This window comes from Epinephelus fuscoguttatus, linkage group LG6 (assembly GCF_011397635.1).
Source record: "Epinephelus fuscoguttatus linkage group LG6, E.fuscoguttatus.final_Chr_v1".
Lineage (NCBI taxonomy): Eukaryota > Metazoa > Chordata > Actinopteri > Perciformes > Serranidae > Epinephelus > Epinephelus fuscoguttatus.
Genome location: NC_064757.1, coordinates 38,096,186 through 38,116,770, shown reverse-complemented (window position 1 = coordinate 38,116,770; position 20,585 = coordinate 38,096,186). Strand labels below are relative to the sequence as shown.

The 20,585-nt window shown below is 41.7% G+C and overlaps 1 protein-coding gene across 3 annotated transcripts in view; it reads right to left on the bottom strand.

Annotated features, from left to right (window-relative positions):
* Positions 1–20,585, bottom strand: part of znrf3 (zinc and ring finger 3) — a 246,047-nt gene that overhangs the window by 162,373 nt on the left and 63,089 nt on the right. For 2 of the 3 annotated variants that reach the window (XR_007449501.1, XM_049578490.1), the window contains exons 3-5: positions 9,553–9,627; positions 5,599–5,730; positions 3,450–3,560 (exon numbers count right to left, since the gene is read on the bottom strand). Coding sequence is in view for 2 of the 3 variants with exons in the window: in XM_049578490.1 (XP_049434447.1) it covers positions 3,450–3,560; positions 5,599–5,730; positions 9,553–9,627 (318 nt within the window). In the remaining variant the exon portion in view is untranslated. The remainder of the gene's footprint in view (positions 1–3,449; positions 3,561–5,598; positions 5,731–9,552; positions 9,628–20,585) is intronic. The other variant, XM_049578492.1, reaches the window with a different exon arrangement.

Sequence of the window (20,585 nt, the reverse complement as noted above, 5' to 3'; positions counted from 1 at the left end):
GTTTGACTAAAATGAACAATAACAGCAATATAGTCCACAATGAGCAGCGCTAAAATTAACCTGCGTAGTTGTCCCTCCATTGTGACATTAGAAAGTGTCACATTTATCTTGCAAGTGTACTCTTCTTCAACGTTTTGTTTACTTTGTGAGTAAACATGGAAATTCTGACCAATCAAGAGCAGCTTTCTCGCACAAGGCATTTGATCTGGTCTGCTTGTAAATGCTGCCGTGAGAACACGAACCAACTCTAGGCAATTACACAACTTTGTAACAAAATAAGTCCCTGATTCAGACCAAAGCAAGTTGACTCTGGGTCTGAAAGCACCCTAAGTTTCAATTTTAGTTCAGTTCCCTGTCAGAAAGCACTGTCTGTTTTGGTATTAATCATATGACTTGATAAAGGAGACCTGGATTATACTGCACGAGTTGTGGGAAAGTTTGTAAATGGATGTTTTATAAAGTTTTGCTGCTATTAAATGAGGTCGCCTATGACTTCAGCTCATCAAGAACTATTTTTGTATTCTTGGTTGACTGCAGTCATATGTGAAAAACAAAGTTTTCTTTACAAATTCAATGTAACACCGGGTGATATAAAACAGTCTTTGGTGGGTGAAGTGCTCCTTAAAACAACAAAACTATGATTTGAGTCAACTCAGAGATGATGTTTTGCAGTAAACATCCCGTTAAATGTCTTTACATCAGTGTTGGCAACTTTTGAACTGTGCTCTTCTGAGCTGTTAATGAGAGAGGGTTGATGTTGCCATGATTTGAGACTTTCCCCCTTGACACAGTACATCATTTTGCAAAGTTTAACTGATGCATTAGCAACTCTCTCTGGCTCTGAATCTCTGGTCTCTTTTTTATCTCTAATTTGTTTCGTGTTGCCTAAAAAATGTTTCTTCTTTTTAAAAAAAATGGTGAATGATAAGTTGACACACAGAGAACCACTTATTAGGATTAAACTTAATGTTTCACATGTGTAGCAGACATTGTAAATATAGCAGCCGCTGTCTGAACCGCCAGTGCATCACTCGTTTAAAAGAGTTATTTATGCTCAGGCTTAACTTAAAAAAAGGCTCTCCAGAGACCGTGTCTTCCTTTATGTTGCCTCACGACTAGATAATTGTAGACTTTTTAAGGACGTGGATATCCTGGTCGGCAAGAGAGCACTGAACTTTGGCATGAAAGCCATTCTCATCACAGGGTTGACAAAACATGAAACATGTGAAGTTAAAAATCTCTATTTTTTAGTTTGTAATTAGCTGCTGTCTTGTGGGGGCAAACCCTTGAGGATTCCTTCACTAAACCCAAAAGTATTCTGAATGTTTCCCCAATGTTTACAGTTAAATTGGAAAGGAAATGTTAACACTGTATTAACAATATTTACTCCACAAGAAGTTCATTAATTTTTCACATTTCAGGAAGGAAAGGTTGATACATGTGACAAATGTGCCCCTGGTGTGAGCTGTTCTCTTAATTAACCACCAAAGGAAGTCACGACCAAGTCATCTGCTGCTGTGATACACACATACACACCCATTATACACCCACACACAGAAAGAAAGTCACACACACACACACACACACACACACACACACACACATTCCTGTCCTTGTATCTCAATGAGGACCCTCACTGACAGTATGCATTCCCCAGTCCCTTACCCTAACCTTTAAGTCCAGGTAAAGCAAAAACAAATATGTGTAATGGGTCTGTCACACCATAGAAAAATATAAGTAGTATAAGTATATAAAAACTAGGTTTCAAAATGGTGAAAAAATTAGCAGTATTCTCTACTTGTGAGATGGTAGGGGCATGTCTGCTGAAGGACCTGAAACAAACACTGAGCCTTTGCACAGCTACAGACTCTAACGCCTCCCCTAAGCCGGAGATCCAACCGCCATGCAGCAACAGACTCTTATGAGCAGCTAACCAGTAGCACAACAACATTCAGAAACCCTGAGCCAAAAACCAAGCCACCATGCAGTGACAGACTCTTATTAGCAGCTAACCCAGTAGCACAACAACATTCAGAAACCCTGAGCCAAAAACCAAGCCACCATGCAGCGACAGACTCTTATTAGCAGCTAACCCAGTAGCACAACAACATTCAGAAACCCTGAGCCAAAAACCAAGCCACCATGCAGCGACAGACTCTTATTAGCAGCTAACCCAGTAGCACAACAACATTCAGAAACCTGGAGCCGAAACACGAGCCGCACTGCAGCTACACACTCGCCTTAGCAGCTAACCCAGTAGTACAATGCACACACATACCCCAAGCCAGAGAACTAGCTACTGTGAAGCTACAGACTCTTGTTAGCAGCGAACCTAGTAGCACATGTAGTCTACGGTAGCACAGCATGCACCCTCCTAACCAAAGAACGAGAGAGCTGCAGCACGGCAACAGCCTCTTGTTCAGCAGCTTATGTTAGCACAGACCCACAGCAGTGAGCAGTAGCTGCTAGTAGGCAGGGCACGGTAGCTGATTCTAGCTGACCCAAAAATGTGTTAGTGATGGCTATTTTGCTTGAGTTCATATGATTGTGGCATTTGATAAATATTTTTATTCATGTATTTAGCAGACTGACAGCATTAGGGGAGCTTGTGTAAAGTAGCTTCCCAGTGGGCTAACCAAATAAGAACAACGCTATGCTTTGTGACATTAATGGTATCGTAGGTTTTATATAGTAGGGGACGGGTTATGTTAAGGATGGCTCCAGTGCATCATCAAGCCATAATTTCAGTCCCCCCCAAAACCCTGGTCACAGAAAAACAGTCACGACCGTTTCACTAAGTCCACAGTTTAGTACAAGACAGTTCACAGTCTTTTCATGTTTTCAACAACTATTTTCCAACATGTAATGTCTAAATGCCTAATCCCAACCCCACCCTACCCCCTAATCCTAACCTAAACCTTGAAACCAAGTCTTAAGTGATAACCCACCAAAATGTCCTCACTTTCCAAAAATGTCCTCACTCTGTAAGTTATTGTTTTGGTTCTTACAATGTAGCAAGTACAAGTCTGACACACACACACACAGACACACATGTGCTGGCAGGATTACACCTGTCTTAACGGATGCCGCTACAGGTTTTCTGTTCTGTCATGACATCTTTCTGTGTTTGGCTCCAACCTCTCATCTGCGTTAATTAAATGCTAATCCTGATTCATGCGCCCGACATAAGCCTCCACTGAGAGCTTTTTGTCAACACACGAGAGGAATCAATCAACAGCAGCGCTACTGTCGCCTGACTCAATGCCTGCAACTCCAAGTGAAGTCGAGTCGACTGGAAAAACAAGGCACGGCGTCATGGATTTGGGTGTGTTTTTGTGTAAGAGACACACATCACTTTTAGTCCTGTGTGACTCAAACTGCGGTTAATAAATAAAGTTGCTCAAGTTGTTTCTGTTCTAATAGCGATGAGTGTGTGTTGAGATACTAACCTGGCTTCTCCTTTGCTTGAGTTTGATCTTGATAAGCAGAATGAGGCACACCAGCGACACCACCACGAAGAAAGCCAGGAAGATGCCCATGTCAAAATATTCTGTGGGCTGCTGTGGGAAAAGGAGAGCAAGAGAAACACAGATTTTGTCAAATAATCTTCACATCCAGCTGTTTACAGGGGTTATTAACAGGGTTATTCTGCCTGAAAACAGTTGCATTTTCTATTCAGGATATTTGATTATAGCTTTGTCAGCTCCTCAGCAGATCAGAGCACTCACTGATGTGACTCATTCGACTCATCGTTATGCAATTAAATCAAAAATGAGATTTTCACACATAACTTGATGGTGCTTGGTGGAATAAATAGTACACGGTTCATTATTCATGCACTTCATTTCCATCTCAGAATCATTTTCCCCTTTAGGACTATTTTAGTACTTTAGTAATTTACTCAGGAAAGTGCTGCATCTCACTCAAATGAGACCATCCTGCAGACTGGAGCTAAAAATGATTGGTTGATTTAAGGAATACTTCACCCCTGAAAATGACCATTTGTCTATCAGTCACTCAGTCTGAGTAATGATATACTAATGGTCATTTGGGGGGCAGAAGTGTTCCTTTAAATACCCTGACACACCAAGCTGGCAGTCAGCCACTGGTCAATGTTGGGCTGTCCCCTGTCAGTGAGCGTCTGTCGCCCTAGTCAGTATGTGTTTCCCGCACCGTTGCCCCTCGTTGGCCGCGGTTGGCTTTTTCGGCAGGTTTAGCACATTGAATCAGTAACGGCAGAGCCCAATACGTAAAAGAAATCAGTCTTATTAGCAGTTCAGCTTGGCGCACAAGAAGAGAAGTGAGGAACGTAAACAAAGAGCTAAAGTCAAGAAGCAATGAGACCAAAACAAACTTATTACATAAGTTCAGATTATTTTTCTTTAGCTCTTTAGCAGCAACATTTTGTAATTGTCAGTGTTTTTGTTCAGTGGCGCACAGCAAAGCTGCTCTGTTCTTTCAACACTGGATTGTGTTGTTAAAGTGCTAACTGGCATCAAGACAGTGTTCTGGTTTCCCTTTTGAATTACGATTACACACTACTGTCGCTGCTAGTGTGGACAGTTATTTCCTCTCATGCAGGCACAGAATGTATGTGTTGGTTGGCCATCAGCTGTAGGCCTTGTGATGTGTTCATGTGCAACTTTTTCGATGAGACATGGTGACGTTAGGCAATGTGGCAGGGGGCCTTTGTCATTGCTAGCTCTCAGCTTGGTGTGTTAGGGTCTTAACATATAAGCTGATCTACAGAAAATGATTCGTTGTTTTTCAAGCATGAAAAATGGTAAGTGGTTCCAGTTTCTCAAATGGGAGGGTTTGCAGTTTGTCTCTGTTTTATATCATTATTGAATAACTTTGGTTTTTTGACTGTTGGTCGGTTGAAAAAAGCAATTTGAATATTTCACCTTCGGTTCTAGAAAACCATATTGAGCATTTTCTGTCACTGCTTTTTGCCATTAAACAAACTAAACCATTAATTATTAAATGACACAAAAGGCTTGGACTAATTGATAATGAGAATCATTAGTTGCAACCCTGCTGCAGAGTTCAAGAACAGAAAAAGAGCAGATTTGATTTGTTTGCTTTTTCTATGGAGGAGTTGGCTGACTTAAGAGGGTGATCATTTCCAATAAATTCAGCACCCAAAGAGCTGCTCAGATCTCCCACAGAATGGCCAGATTGTTTTATTCTCCATCAGAAAAATGTCTCTTATCGGACAGTCCTTTCTCTCGGGCTTTCATTATGTCAAGTTATTTGACCTCAAAGTGTGCTGGTCCTCTTATCAAATATTCCAAGCAAACAAACAGCTCTTTGAATGGCTGATATTAATCTCCCACAGCGCTGCGGAAAAAAGTCCTCGGCCTCGGGGCAGCGGAGAGCAGAGAAGAAAGGAAAAGGGTCAGATTTCACAGCTGGAATTTTCGTTTGTCTTCACATTTAAAAAACTTCTCAGCACTGTTTGGTGCATGGGCCTCACAAACATGTTCACCTCTTCCTCATGTTCCTCACATGTGCCTTAGATTAGTCTCACACTCACTCACACACATATGAACGTCATCTCCACTGAGTGTGGTTTTGGGTTTTGGCATGTGCGCTTACCCTCGGTGGTCTGTGTTGTATCCGAGCACGAGCCACTTTCTGCTTGTTGACGATGTTCATCAACTTAACAGCGTCATTGCCCTTCACGTAAACCACCGGCCGCTTCAGTGGATCCTCTGCGACCTGGTTGAGCTGAGAAGAGGAGAGAAAAAAAATACATCAAACACAAATGTTCTCAAACATAACAAAATTATACGTATTGAGCTGGTCAATAATGACCCTTTGGTTACACTGATTTCACAGATAAAGTTCAGTTTACTTGTCACGTGATGTCATTCTGTGAAAACTAGCATAATGTCTTCTGTGGCATTATGGGAAATGTAGGATTCTGTGTTTTTTTTAAAGTTTCTGCTGCTTCCATTTTGACCAGTCTGTTTAAAAAACAAGGGGAAGCACAATAGCCTAATAAGCAGTGGAGTACTCCTTTAAAATTCAGATGTATGCAACGAAATTTTTTGTTTTTTTTATTATATTTTTCAAAATGTTCCAATTTTCAAGTCTGCAGAAAATAATTAGTATGTATGTTTTTGTTTTTTGGGCTTTAAAGTTGTATTTAAACACAATGAATGCCTATATTTCTGTGAGGAGTTACACCTAAATAAATATCGCATGGATCAGAGGTATACACTGAGGATACTCTTACTGACTGCCAAGAAAATGATGACGGTGAACTGGAAAGATGTGATCCCAAAAACTATGATCCAGTGGATGCAGAGACTCAGAATGGTAGAACATGATAGAACGAATGACAGCAAGTCTGCAACTGAAAATGGACACTGTTGCACTAAGGTGGACTCGAGTTACACTATATCTGGGGATCTAATGGAATAGAATGGGCTGTTGTAATAGATTGTATGATAATGGAATATCACTCAAAATGCCATTGTTGTGTTCCTCTGTAACTAAACCTGCTCGGTTGTAAATGCAACCCCCCTTTGTAATTATTAGTTTCTTGTTCATTTATTTATGTTTTTTTCATGATTATATACTTAGGTATATAGTTTACCTATTATTGTTTGGCTTTTTAATATATAAACTTTAACGTTCCCTATGTCGGAATGTTTTATCTAAAAAAAACCTGAACATTAAATAACAATTAAAAAAAAAATTAAACAGCTTTCAAAAACTCATACTGATTCACTCCTGATATGCTTAGGTCAAAGTCACACTGTGATGTAGTGGTATCTACAAAACAAAAAAAGGATGGTTCTTAAACACAAAAGTAAAAAGAAAAATCTGACTCTCTTGTAACCTGTTGAATAGCTTTATCTCTTACAACTGCTTAAACATTCACATGTAACACAAAAAAAGGAAGAAAGAAAAACATGGTTGAGCATAAAAGAATCAAAATGAAATTAAAAAAAAAAAGGGTCACACTCAATGAACAAAGTTGGAATCAAGGTCCAAACCAATTGCAAACAAAAAGGCACGTAGAGAATAATAAAAAAAATAATCATAATAAAGGGAAAAGAGTTCACTCTTAAAAGCCGAACACTTTTATTTAAAATGTGATGGTGTCAGCCATGCGATGTTAAAGGGACAGTTCACCCCAAAACAAAATACATATATTTCCTCAGACCTGTAGTGCTATTTATCTGTGTAGATTGTTTTGGTGAGCCATGGAGATGTCTGCCTTCTCTCCAATATAATGGAACTAGATGGCACTTGACTCCTGGTGCACTTATCACCAAACTACACATACACATTCAAACTCAACAGTAATGTCTCTTTCCAGAAATCATGACCCGCTTACTCAAGATAATCCACAGACCTTGCTGTGAGGAGTTTCCTGCAGACACTATTTTCTTTCCACTGAAATACACTTGCAAACCGAATCACTGTGCAGAAGAAAGAGTGCATCTACTGCTAGCTCAGCTAGCACCACTGAGCTAACTAATGTTACAGCTCAGTCCTTTACGACGCCGTTAAGGTTTACATCCCGCACTGTCACGAGCACAAGCCTCTAGTGTACAAGTAGATGCACGCTCTCTTCTGCACTTTGATAGGGGAAAGAAAATAGTTCCTACATAAAACTGCACACGACAAAGTCTGTGGATTATCTCGAGTAACTGGGTCATGATTTCTGGAAAGAGACGTTGCTGCTGAGGTTTTCAAAATGTATTTTTTTGGCACTCTGAGCACCACAAGCCGAGTGCCATCTAATTCCTTTATATTGGAGAGAAGGCAGACATCCCTAAGGCTGATATCTTCAACACTCTGCAACTCACACCAAAACCATCTCGACTGATAAACAGCACTACAGATAAAGGGAAAATATGTCTTTTTGATTCTGGGGTGAGGTTTTACTTCACAGGCGATTTATTACTAACAAGACTTGGATTTTTCTCATTTCTCGCAATAATCTAAACATCACTTTGTGGTTAAAGTGCTCACAACTGATCAACAAAAGCAACGCCTGATGAGAGGTCAGTCAAGTAGACATAGTTTGACTTTTAGAGGACTTTCAGAGAAAAGTTTGGGAGCCACTGCCGTAATGCGTGTGAACTGTCTGAGTGTAAAAGGCATGAACTCCTCTTCTACCAACTAGGGAAAATGACCTCTAGGCTCAAGACATGGAAACTGCGGTCGCAGCATTGCCAGAAGGAGCCGGGGGAAACAGTCAATGAAGAGTATGTTCTGGCTTTTGAATCAGTTTACATACTCCTTTACTCCTCCTCTCCCTCTCCGTTCTCCCCTCTCGTCTGCTGGTTGGAATCTGTAATTTGAAAAGCCCAAGGGAAATACCGAGGATATTCGCATTTCTATTTCTTCTGCTGCCGTCATGTTCTCCAGTGAAATACTGTACGTTCTGGTTTCAAAGTATAGACTCTGAAACGTTTGATCTCTCGCTTCATTCTGCTGCGTCGCTCCCACTTTGAGAAATGACTCCACCAAGACTCAATCTGGCCTCAGACAAACAATACACCTTTAAAAAGTTTAAGTCCTGTAGTAAACTTTAAAGAAAAAAAGTTTGGATCTCTGTTAACTTTTCCCCAAACAAAACCTTGATGTGTTTTGAGAGGAAAAGAAGGTCAAGTACATTAACTTCATAAAGCTTCTCTCCTAATTTCAGCCCAAGGACCTTAATTCTCCCTAAGCTCCTCCTCCCTGCCCCACGGCCTTGTGGGTCCTGTCTCTGCTGATCGGGCCGCTCTGACTGGAAAAGCCTCTCGGGGGAATTTAACACAGCCGCCCAGCGCTGCCTTTCATGTGGTTTGCGCGCAATCCCTTTTATCTCTCAGCTACGCGCTTTACGACCCAGCAGCACAGAAGAGGAGGCGAGGAGGGAGGAAAAAAAAAAAGAAAAACCTGCAAGTCCAGACCTGGTGTGGCGAAGATGAATACCACAGGAGAATTCTTGCGACAAAGGCACCCAGAGGAGCAACTCGTGTATTATACCTCTTAACAGCATGGGAGTAAGAAAGAGTGGAAGAAGAAGAAGAAGAAGAAGAAGGAGGAATGTGAGTGTCTGGCTGTGTGTGACAAGAAATACACTTTGTTCTTACTGTAGCTCAATGTGCTCCCCCAAATGTGCACTCAGAGACAGACCCATAGTCTCAGGGGATGAGGTAATGTGTGCTACCTGTGCAATTATGAGCTCAACAGAGTTCGGACATGGTCTAGTGAAAGCTGAACCTGGATATCCATTTTCAGTCCTCTCAGAGCACCGTGCACTCATCCACACACAAGTTGGAGAGCTCAAAGGCCCAGAATGGTTGAATAAGTGCGGCTGATCCACATGCTTTTGAACAGAACTAAAGATAGAAAGATCATTGTTTGTACAAACAGCACACACGCACACCACCAGTCAGAGGGGCAGGGCATGCTGCTGAGCTTTCTTCAGAAGTGAAAAGCGGAGCGGCTTTCACAGACAGAGCGATACAGATTAGACCATTTCAGTGTTGTGGAAACCTGAGTGTGTGAATGCCTGGGTAATTTTAGGTGTGTGCGAACCTGGTCGATGGCATCCGGATTCTCCGACACATCAAAGATGACGGCTGTGGCTCCCCGCTGCACTGCTCTCTTCGCCTGTAAACACAGAACAAAAGCAATCATTAGATATATTCAACAACAGTGCAAAGAAAAAAGCCAAGGGAATGTGTGATCAGTGTGTCAACTGCATACACGTTCAGGTTCAGGCCACTAGAGGGAGTTCTCTGCCTGAATGTTACACGCACATCATCTAGAATGAGCAAATGAGAAAGAAAAGAGACAGAAAACTGATACAACCCATTGATAACATTTGCTAAGACGCTCATGTGGTCTCTGTCTCCACTTCTCTGAACTCATCATGACATCACTCAAAGTAAATCTGCACCACATTACCCTGATAATACGACAGATACTAAGAGCGCTGTATCCCGTGTCAAGAACTAATGCATGCTTGGCTCCATGTGATGCAACTCTGCAGCTGAATTTGAGCCGAATCCTGCCGTGCACGCTCAGAAAGTTGAATAAAGTTATCAAGGATTTCCAACTGCTAAAAATGTGAGCTCCTTTCATCTGAGAGCAAGGAAAGTCACAGCACAGAGGTCTTTTGAAGACTTCTGCTAAAGGCAAAAGATAAAGGAAACGCTTGGATCTGCAGAACCCCAAGTATCTCCTCGCAGAATCCAAATTGGCTTCCTCTCGTCTGGGGAAAAAAAAAAGTTCCTTTATCTTAACTCCTGACTCCCCCCCCCCCCCCCCCACACACACACACAACCCGTTCTCACCCTGCTTGATTCACGGCGCCCTATTTAGACAACGTTTTGATGTCTGCACTACATGATCTAAAATAGCGTGGCTGGGATCATATCCTGGTATTATCAAGTGCCCTTGGGTTCTTGCCAGCGCTCTTCATAACTGGAGGGGAGAAGGAGGGGGGGATGAAGATCAAAGTGACAATGTACAGTGCTGTGACTCTGCTGCCGAGTGGCTGGAGAGTGTCATCGCTGCAGTCAGCAGGCACTTACAGAGGACACAGAGAGAGGGAGATGGGGAGAAGTGGTATGTGCGGGGGAGGCGCAATAACTCTTTTCACAACACATCACGATGATTTCTGAGGTAACAACATCCAGCGATGAGATGTTGAGCAAGTTTATGCATCTTTTGCTCAAACGGGAAGAAAGGAAGGGATTTTAAAACTGACCAAATCACCACTGCGAACACTTGTTAACCTGTGATATACCAAAGAGTATACAGAAAAACTCCCCCATCAGCCACCAGGACAGCTTCCCTGCCCCTTGGCATCGATCCTCCAAGTGTGAGGAACTCTACTGTAGGGATGAGCAGCATCCAAATGTTACTCCATCATTGGCTGTTTTGATTATGGTGGTGCAAAGCGCTGTCTAAAGCCTGGTCCAAACGGACGTGGGTATTTTAGAAAACAGGGTTTTTCCCTCCTTTGTTGTCCAAAAAAACTGCCATCCACACAAGCAGTTATATAAAAAAATCTGCCCAATGAAAACGCAAAACACAACTGAAGCACTGTTAACATGCCAAACCAACAAGCGAAGATGTAACCCTAACCCTAAAGCCATGCGAAGAAGAGTAAGAGGAAGATGTTGGCCAATCAGAGGTCTGAAATAAGCCATTACACTAGAGCAGAGACCTCTGTGGCACATTCTGACACCTCTGTTCCTTAGCATAGTGGAAGAGTAACTGTACTTTTATGTGTAAACGTGTAAGAAGTCCTGTTAGAAATGTTAGAGCCAGCACTATTTTGTCCATGTCAGCCATTGCACAAAATGTCGCCTCATCTGTGATGCCTCACAAAAGAGATAACAGCACACACTCTGATGTTTCATGTGTTTATTGGGGAAGCAGATGCACATGTTCTAAATATTGAGGGGAACATGTCTCCTGCGTCCCCCACGAAATCTACACCTATGCTACACAGCAACACTGAAAACAGTTTCTGAAATCCTGGACCGAGTTCTACAAAAGATCAGTTTTCAGTGACCTAAAACGCAGTTTGCACGTGGACAAAAGACCAAAGCACAAAGAAAAAGCTACGTTTTCAAATGTCCCCGTCCCTGAAAAACTTTCAATGGGCTCTTGTGGCTGAAGGTCACAGCATATGACTGACATCCTTTTCATACTTCCATACATTCAGTGGCTGTTTGTCCTTGGTATGAAAGCATCTGTTTCTCTTTATATTAACTACTACCTTCCTTTGATTTGTCAGTCATCCGTGTGTCTGTAATGACCTTGCTTCTTAGTTGTAATTTGTGATGAGTGCTGCAACTTTATTATCTGTTAATCTGTTGATTGTTTGGGTGCGTAAACTGAAAACAAATAGCCACCCTAAGTCCTGTGAGCTCAAAGTGAGGTCTTGGTTTGACTGACCAACGGCCCAAAACCCAAAGATTCTCAATTCTTAATGATATAAAACACCAAATGTCGAATTTACTTTAAAAATAAAAGACCTCATCTAAATTATTATCAATTACTTTTGTGTCAATTGACAAATAATTTCAGCACCACTTGTAACTACTATTCCTCTTTGTCAAAACAGTTTGTTTAGCAAGACCTGATGTATCAAATTATTTACCTGCAGTTCAAGCAAAGATGATTGGGCAACTTTGCAGCTCTAGTTAGTTGTTTCCTGCTGCTTTAAAGGGACAGTTCACCCTAAAATCATAGTTTTGGTGTGAGTGTTGGAGATACCAGCTGCAGATATGTCCGCCTTATCTTGAATATAATGGAATTAGACCACACTGGGCTTGCTGCAGACCTTGTTGTAGAAAGACTCATGTAGGAACTATTTTCTTTCTACAGAACTACATCCGCCAATCATATCACCCCACAGAAGGAAGCCTGCATGTACTGCTATCTCACCTAGCACCACTAAGTTAGCTAACATTACAACTCAGCCAAGGAGGACGCCATTATTGTTTACATCGCACAGTGCCACAAACACAAGCTTCTCATCCATGAGTAGATGCACTGTTCCTTATGTGTGGTGATACGGTTCGCAGGTGTAGTTTGGTAGAGAGAAAATAGTTCCTCCATGAAACGGAAAGGTCTGTGGATTATCTTAAGGGTTAGGGTTAGGGTTTTGGCGTTTTGAGTACCACAAGTCAAGTGCCATCTAGTTTCATTATATCCAAGTGAAGGCAGACATCTCCACAGCCAACATCTCCATCACTCGGCAACTCACACCAAAACAATTAGACTGATAAATAGCACTACAGGTAAGAGGATAATATGTATTTTGTTTTGGGGTGAACTATCCCTTTAAACCTCATGTCAAAGGGCTTATTTCCTATACTCCTGTAGCTGATCAAGTGGCATCAGGTAGAATATGATTCAGTTTTGCGACCGTTTTCCTTTCCCATAGTATTGTTATATTATTTTCCCCGCTCCCTGCATGCACCACGAATCTTTAGAAGAAGGTTAATGATTAAATATAGCTGTCCAAGAAGTAGCATGTGTAGCTAAAGTAATTCTTTACCAATGCGTCCACTCAATATACATGGCAGCCTGCTATTGTTTCAAGCAGCTGGCTTCTTTTTCCGCCAAAGCAAGAAGAGAACCAGAGGTATTTGCATTCTCCAGAATGAATAACCGAGTCAATAAGGACACTAAATACGGACAGTGTTTGATTTTTTTTTTCTAGTAACACACGTGTGGGTCTTCTTCACTGCAGGTAGCTTTGGTGGGATTGCTGCAGCACAGACAAGTCACAGCAGGAGGAAAAAAAGAAGTTAACTCACAAAAGGGCTTTGATATAAAAGGTGGCATTTGTACCACACTCTGGGAATTCAACTTTAAATCAGCTTGAGGAAAACATAAACACATCATGAGTCTGAAGTGTGTGAGGCACGTCTCAATTACATTTCCCCTCGGTTTAATCCACAGACAAGATGTTTATGAATCTGACTTTCATCACTCATTAAGGACTAATTAACCCCGCAAACTGATTCGATCTTTCCCAGCAGTGTATGAAAGCCTTGTCAAACAGCGAAACATTAAAACAGCGACGCGCCATAAATACAAGCTCTTCCAACTTTCTCTTTCGTCCTGCCTCCTTTACATAAACTAACATCGCTCTTTTCTTTCTTTTTTCACTTTTTTTTTTTTTTTTTTGTACTTGGAAAGTTCAAAAGCGAAGCGGAGCGAAATCTCGCTCGGCTTTTCCCTCTCACCCAGTTTTTCTCTCAGCTCCACACTGCCAGGCTCCAGCCCCCATTTAATTCAGCACAAGTCTGCTCCTTTGATGTTAGCTCTCCCAGTTAATAATTAATAGCTCTTGGTAAGACGCTTTGAGAAGAAAGAGATCTCCCTCCTAAAGAATCTCCACTCGGGCAGGCCTGCGCTGCAGTGCAGGGACTTGCCTGACGACAACAAAAATGCACCCACAGGCAAACTGGCTCTCTTAAAAAACATGACACATCTCCTTCCCGACCCCATAAAAAAACTACAACCTCGGACACCAAAGGAAGGATCTCGCTTTGAGACCGTAGTAATATAAAATAATCCCTCTCAGGACTTTGTTCATGTTGCTAAAAACTTAACATTTTAGTGAGGAAACACTGTTTACTTCACTGACTTACACCGGCTATAGAATGTCAAGTGGCAGAGCTCCTGTGTAAGGAGATACGGTGAAAGGAATTTGAGACAGCATTCAGTCCTCTTCTGAAAACTTAAAAAAAAAGATGAGTAACAGGCTGGAAGCTTTCATTTATCAGTTTCATTGAGATCTAACAACAATTTCAAGAGCGTCTCTTCATTAAGCTTAGCGGGGGTGAAGTCGATGCGAGATGACATTCTCATCGTCTCATTCATGATTAAAGATGAGATCAAGACGTGCAGATGTTATCGTTTTAGGAATCCAATATTTCAAGGGCAAATACAACATAAAGAACCAACTCAGAGACAAAATCAAGTGTTGCTTTTTCAGCCATCAGAGCGCACAGAAGAGTTTGGGCCGTAGAAGTTACTAAGATTTGAGCTGTATACAGTACACCTGCAACTCTTATAAAGGGTAAGCTTTGATGGAGGGCAACTAAATACATTTATTCAGGTTCAATACTGGTTAGTGCTACTTTGTCTTTGAGTATTGCGAGAGATTTTATGCCACTTTAGTTTTCACAATATTTACCTGACAGCTGTGGTTACTGGTTACTTTACAGATAAGGAGAAAAAGATATGATATGCTTGTAACATTCAACACATTGTTAACATTTTCAACCAGTGATTCACAGCCTCCTCAGCTTGGGACAAAAAGCAGCATCTAGTTTGGGTCCTTTGTTAGCAGTTACATCATTGACACAGTTCCCCTCTTTACTTCTCAGGTGGTTTATAACTTTTAGAGGCCCAAAATATATGACAAAAACGTATTAACTATCCAAAAAATAAATACATGACTTTGTGGAGCAGGACTTTGACCCAACGGTAAAATGCTAGATGCAAATTAATGCATCAGTATAAATCTTATAATATCATGTATAATACATGACATATTATTCGCTGCAGCCATTTAACCACAGACCTTGTTGTGAGCAGTTTCATGTAGGAACTATTTTCTGTCTACTAAACCACACCACCAACTGTAACACCACACAGAAGAAACTTGCATCTACTGCTAGCTCACCTAGCACCACTCAGCTAGCTAACGTTACAACCCAACCGAGGAGGATGCCACTCATGCCGTTACGAGCACAAGCCTCTCGTCCGTGAGTAGATGCACAGTTCCTTCTGTGTGTTGATACAGTTCGCGGGTGTAGTTGGGTAGAGAGAAAATAGTTCCTACATGAAACTGCTCACAACAAGTGAAGTCTGTGGATTATCAGTAACCAGGTCATGATTTCTGTGTAGAGACACTGCTGTTGAGTTTTTCAAATGTAATTTTTGTCGCTTTGAGCACCACAAGCCGAGTTCCATCTAGTTGCATTATATTCAAAAAAGGAAAGACATCTTAACAGCCGAAATCTCCAACACTCGTCAACTCAAACCAAAACAATCTAGACTGATAAACAGCACAACAGGTAAGAGGAAAAATATGCATTTTTGATTTTAGTGTGAACTGTCCCTTTAAATACAATTTGCTTTCTTACTTCAGTGGGATTCTGAATGCAGGACTTAAAGTGTGTGTATGTCTTTCTTGTATTGACACTTTTAACCTGAGAAACCGATCTAAGTGCTTTACCAACTGGAGACGAACAGGTAATCAAGAACTAGAAAATCTATAAAAAGTGCTCCAATAATAAACACTAATAACTGAAACATCCCCATCTGTTGTCCTTGATTAGTCAGTCATGCTCTAAGAATCAGAAACCTTGTCACTGTTTAGCTATTAGTGTGCAAAGACAGATTTGGCAAGTGGGAGTTTAGAAGACCTGAAATTTATATAACATCCCTCCGACAATAAATCAAGGTAGATAGAAATAGGAGAAGCCGACATATGGTAGTCTAAACCTGGGCTCCTACAATAAATGCACTGCTAATATTTTTCTCCAAGCTGAAACGTGATCTCTAGTCACCGACGTGAGTGCTTGATCACTCATCCATGCTCAAACTCTCACCTGAACTGCGCTCTGGGGGCAGTTTCACAGGTACTTCACAATACTGCTGGCTAAACAAACTTCCCGCTGGCTCGGAGGCATGAGAATTAGGGTACAATCTTCCCTGAGTGAACAGAAACCACAGCAGAAAGTACTGAGAACCCAGTCTAGACACGGAGGAAAATGAAAGCTATGTTTAGCATCCCAAAGTAAGCCTGCCAGCTTGTAAGATCTGAGGGAGAGAAATTCTCACTCGTCTGGAAAGAGACTTTTTCTCAGCGTAGCGCTCACTTCATCATTCGCATGGACCGAGGCTTCTCATATTAACACGCCAACACATGCAGGCAGAAAACAATGCATGTGTAAATATGAGCAAACACTCGTTAAATATGCACAAGGAACACAAGGTTATGTGCTCACATGCAAACAGACACACCTGGATTACACCTGCAACATCTGGCTCACGCACTAGCTCCTCTATCACATCACTCCTGCTTTCTTCTCCTCTGCTTCCCTCCTTTCTCTCCTCCTCCTCCTCTTCATGCTTTCCTTTCCTCTCTCTCTCTCTTTCTCTCCGCACTGCTATAATTAAGGCAATTAAGTCTTCAGAAGACTCTCCACTGCTATTATGCTGTAATTTCATGTTGCCTCCTGGCTTTACGGTTTATTAAAAGATAAAGGCATACTTTTCTCCCATGGATTTTCTTATATGTGGTCGCCCCTTTTTTTTCCTTCTCTCCTTCCTCGCTGCCTCTCAGAGCCGGCGTGTGTGCCAAGACATTATTTACATTCAACTAAAATAAAATCAAAGTTTTCAACGTGGCTATGCGTCATCTGATTGGAAGCTTGTGCAGCCCGGAGAACAAAATGAAAGCTACGTTTGAAGTGCCTCTCCCTCGTTTATTCTCCTGTACGTACTGTACTTTCGCACATGAAGTCATCATCTGTGTTATCTTGACATTTTCATTACAACAGGATTTAGTCATTCTTCCCCTCGTTCATGAAGCACATTACTCACCGTCTTCATGATCGCCTACTGATTGATGTTAACACCTCACTGACAGACTGTTAAATCTGTCATAACGTTTTATTCTGTTTACAGATTCCTGGCATCACCGAATTGGCTGTGTGACATGTCATCAACTGGTTTGACACCCTCGCCGTGCCGGATCTGCTACCTGCTGGTGCGTCACGACAACAGCTTAATAAGGACTTTCCTGTTCCCACATAAACACCATCCAGAAACCGTTTACAACGTGAAGTCGACTAACCCCGTTGAGGCTAACCCTGCCAATAACTTGCTGTCATGAATTCACTTCCACTCATTAAGGTTTTGACCCACATCCAAGAAATTTTATGCCAAAACTGCAGCTTAAAAAGAGGCAAAAGTTAGTCTGTTTTCCTTGGAGTTTTAAACAAGTCATCTTTCAATTTCTCCCTCCACCTTCCCAAACTTATGAACTCTCCCATACTCCTGTTGTTTTGCTGCGGAGCTGCCAGCTGGAGCATTTTACACGAGTCCCGAGACATCTGAGGCACCGTTTCTCGAACTGCATAAAACATGTTTACGAAGCACATAAAAATCCACTTGTGTGTCACACCGGCAGAGGACAGGGGCCGGCAAGCCTCCTTGAACTCCTCTCTGTTTCGGCTGCCTTCATATAAACGGACAGTTTACTGAATGTAAACACGCAGGGGAAAGACTCACTTGAAGCTCTCAGTGAGCTCAGTGGCTGCCATTAATATCAAACTGCAGATGAGAGTTGAGGTCAGGAAGTGAACGCAGACCTGTTTATCAAGCATCAAGTCCAGTTTAGAGGAATACTTCACCCCCCTGGATGGCCATCTGTATATTATTAAGTGGGACTTAAACTTGTGTGTCAGCTCCATGCAGAGCCTACGCATGTGGCCTACGTCACTATGAGCATTTATACTTGTGAGGTGGTGTGTCTGTGTCGCTCTGCAATTACACCTCGAAAACACTAGTCCGTGTCAGGGCTTCTCTGAAGTGAAGTGAAGTGAAGTGAAGTGAAGTGCTGTAAAGTTAAGTTGATTGAAAACACACATTAAACACACATTAAACATGTCTTAATAGAGACAACTTCAAACACAAATACACAAATCAGCTTTGCTACAACTCGCAGCATTCACAGACAAACACTTGTCTTTATCTGGACACATTTTCCCCACCAACACAACATGCTAATGTTTTTAGCACAAGCCTACGGCATTTTACATTGTATAAATTAGCCTAGCAGCTAGCAAACTCTTTCACTACTCATATAAAGCCAAGGACAACAGCAGCATTTAACAAAAGGTAACGCTACATAATTCAGCTCTAATACAACTCACAAGGTTCACTGACAAAAAGACTGTCTTATACTGAACTATACTATTTGTTTTCCAAACAAATACAACACGCTAATGTTATTAGCACAAGCCTATGGCATTTTACATTGTAGCAATTAGCCTAGCAAATAGCGGAGATTTCCTCTGCTCATATGAAGCCAGGATAAATCACACACAACATTTAAAATGATATTTTTGTGGAGGCTTTATTGTCCTCACAATTTATTGGTTTCTTATCTGTGAAATAAAAGTAAATAAAAGATTTGTTTGGGAAATGGTTTTCAGCTTACAAAAATAGGAGGTCTACATCACCGTGACATGTAGTTACATTTTTGGGGAGGTGCATGTCAGGCTACGGTGTAGGTACAGAGTCAATTCGATGTAGAAGTAATAAATCCTTTTAAACTCATGCCGTGTAACATTTAATTCATAAAGAAGAATTTCTCACATGCTTCTGGTGGACAAAGAATCCAAAATCTTAGAAAATCTTTGCTGAATTGCAGTAAAAGGGGGCCTCGTATAACAACAGAACTCTATATCAAAACATCTGTTAACGAAACAAAAACTTTAATTTTACCTCACTGATCAGGGGAGCTGATGATCCAACGCTACTTCAGTTGGTAGTTTGGTTGGGTTTTTGGGCAACACTGGTGTTTTAAAGGGCTAGTTAAGATTTAGCAGAGTCACAAAAACAAACTACCGATCAAGGCAGTGACAGATCAGCAGCTCTCATGCTCAGCGAGGTAACTGGTGAACATGGTGAGCAGCCTTATTCATACACAAATAGTCATTTGGTGGGGTGAAGTATTCCTTTAAGAGAGAAAAACTGTTCAGTAAGCTAACCGACACACAGCCACCACAGTTCACAGGCTTATGAAGTTGTTAAGGTCATTGACAGATCCAGCAGACACAGAGCAACATAAGCATTCATTTGGAGGCGTGTTTCTGCCACCTATTTAATATCAGTCCAACATTCACTCTCCTTTTAACACTACCAACCCCTGAGAAAACAGCCAGAAAAATGTCTCTTTTCTCCATTTCAGATTGCTCCTGTCTTTCTACGTGAATATTCCAACACTGTATTATTACTGTGGCAATGCCATCTAAATTTATTTTCCCTTTTTTTCCTGAATGAATATCAAAGTCCTTGTACCTCCACTAAAAAGCAAGACACCTTTGTCGACTGTCCTTGTAACATGATGTGAATGAAAGCGGTGCCGAGAGCGTGAGCCTCTGATGGATGCTGCAAACAGGGACGGGTATCAAATCTCATTATTTTTCCTTTAAAAACAAACTGGCATCAAAAGTCTGGTCAGATTTTATAATCTTGTTTATGTAGTCTTTAGTTTGGTGTTGGTGGTGTGCTCACAGACAGGCCTATAGCTTTGGTTCTGGCACCGTCTCTCAATATGGAGAAACAGAGGGGTTTGTGGGTAAACTGTACGCTAGCCCAGGAGGAAAGGAGGGAGACAGAGAGAGTGAGAGATTTGGGGCGGATGTAATGACCTCACTATCAGACAAAGACAAGGCCCGCCCCAGGTACACTGATCCCCGACCCTGCCTCTGTGCTGTACATCATGTACATGATCAGCCAGAGTGCACAAACACACACACACAGATAGTGTGTAATAACTGTCTGCCTCACTGTGTCACCATCCCCGAGGGAAAATCGGTTCCCATGGGTGCAGTATCTTCTTACCGCCAGTTAAAGTCCCCAAAGGGGAGACAGTTGTGGAACAAACAGACAACACGCCAGTAGTCCTGTTCCCCTTTGACTCTGAGACTCTAAGGGAGATGTTTTTCACCAAGAGGACAGTTTCTGGATTGGTGTGAAAAGCCTCTGTTAAGGTGGTATCATCATCTTTGGAGGAAAAACCAGAGCTCTCTAGAGGACAAAAACAACACATCCCCAACGATATATACCATCATCCAGCTCCAAGACAATGTCTCTCTAAAGCTAAATATCTGTCGGTGTATTTCTGACAAATCTGCCTCCTCTTCCTCCTCTTCACCTCAACTTTCCCAACCAGTAACCACCACCAACCCCCCACCTCCAATTCTGTCTCTGCCTCAGCGCACAATGTGGGGTGGCCATTCACCCACCATTGCATAACCAGAATTATACAAGAGAATTGTGCTATCAAAATG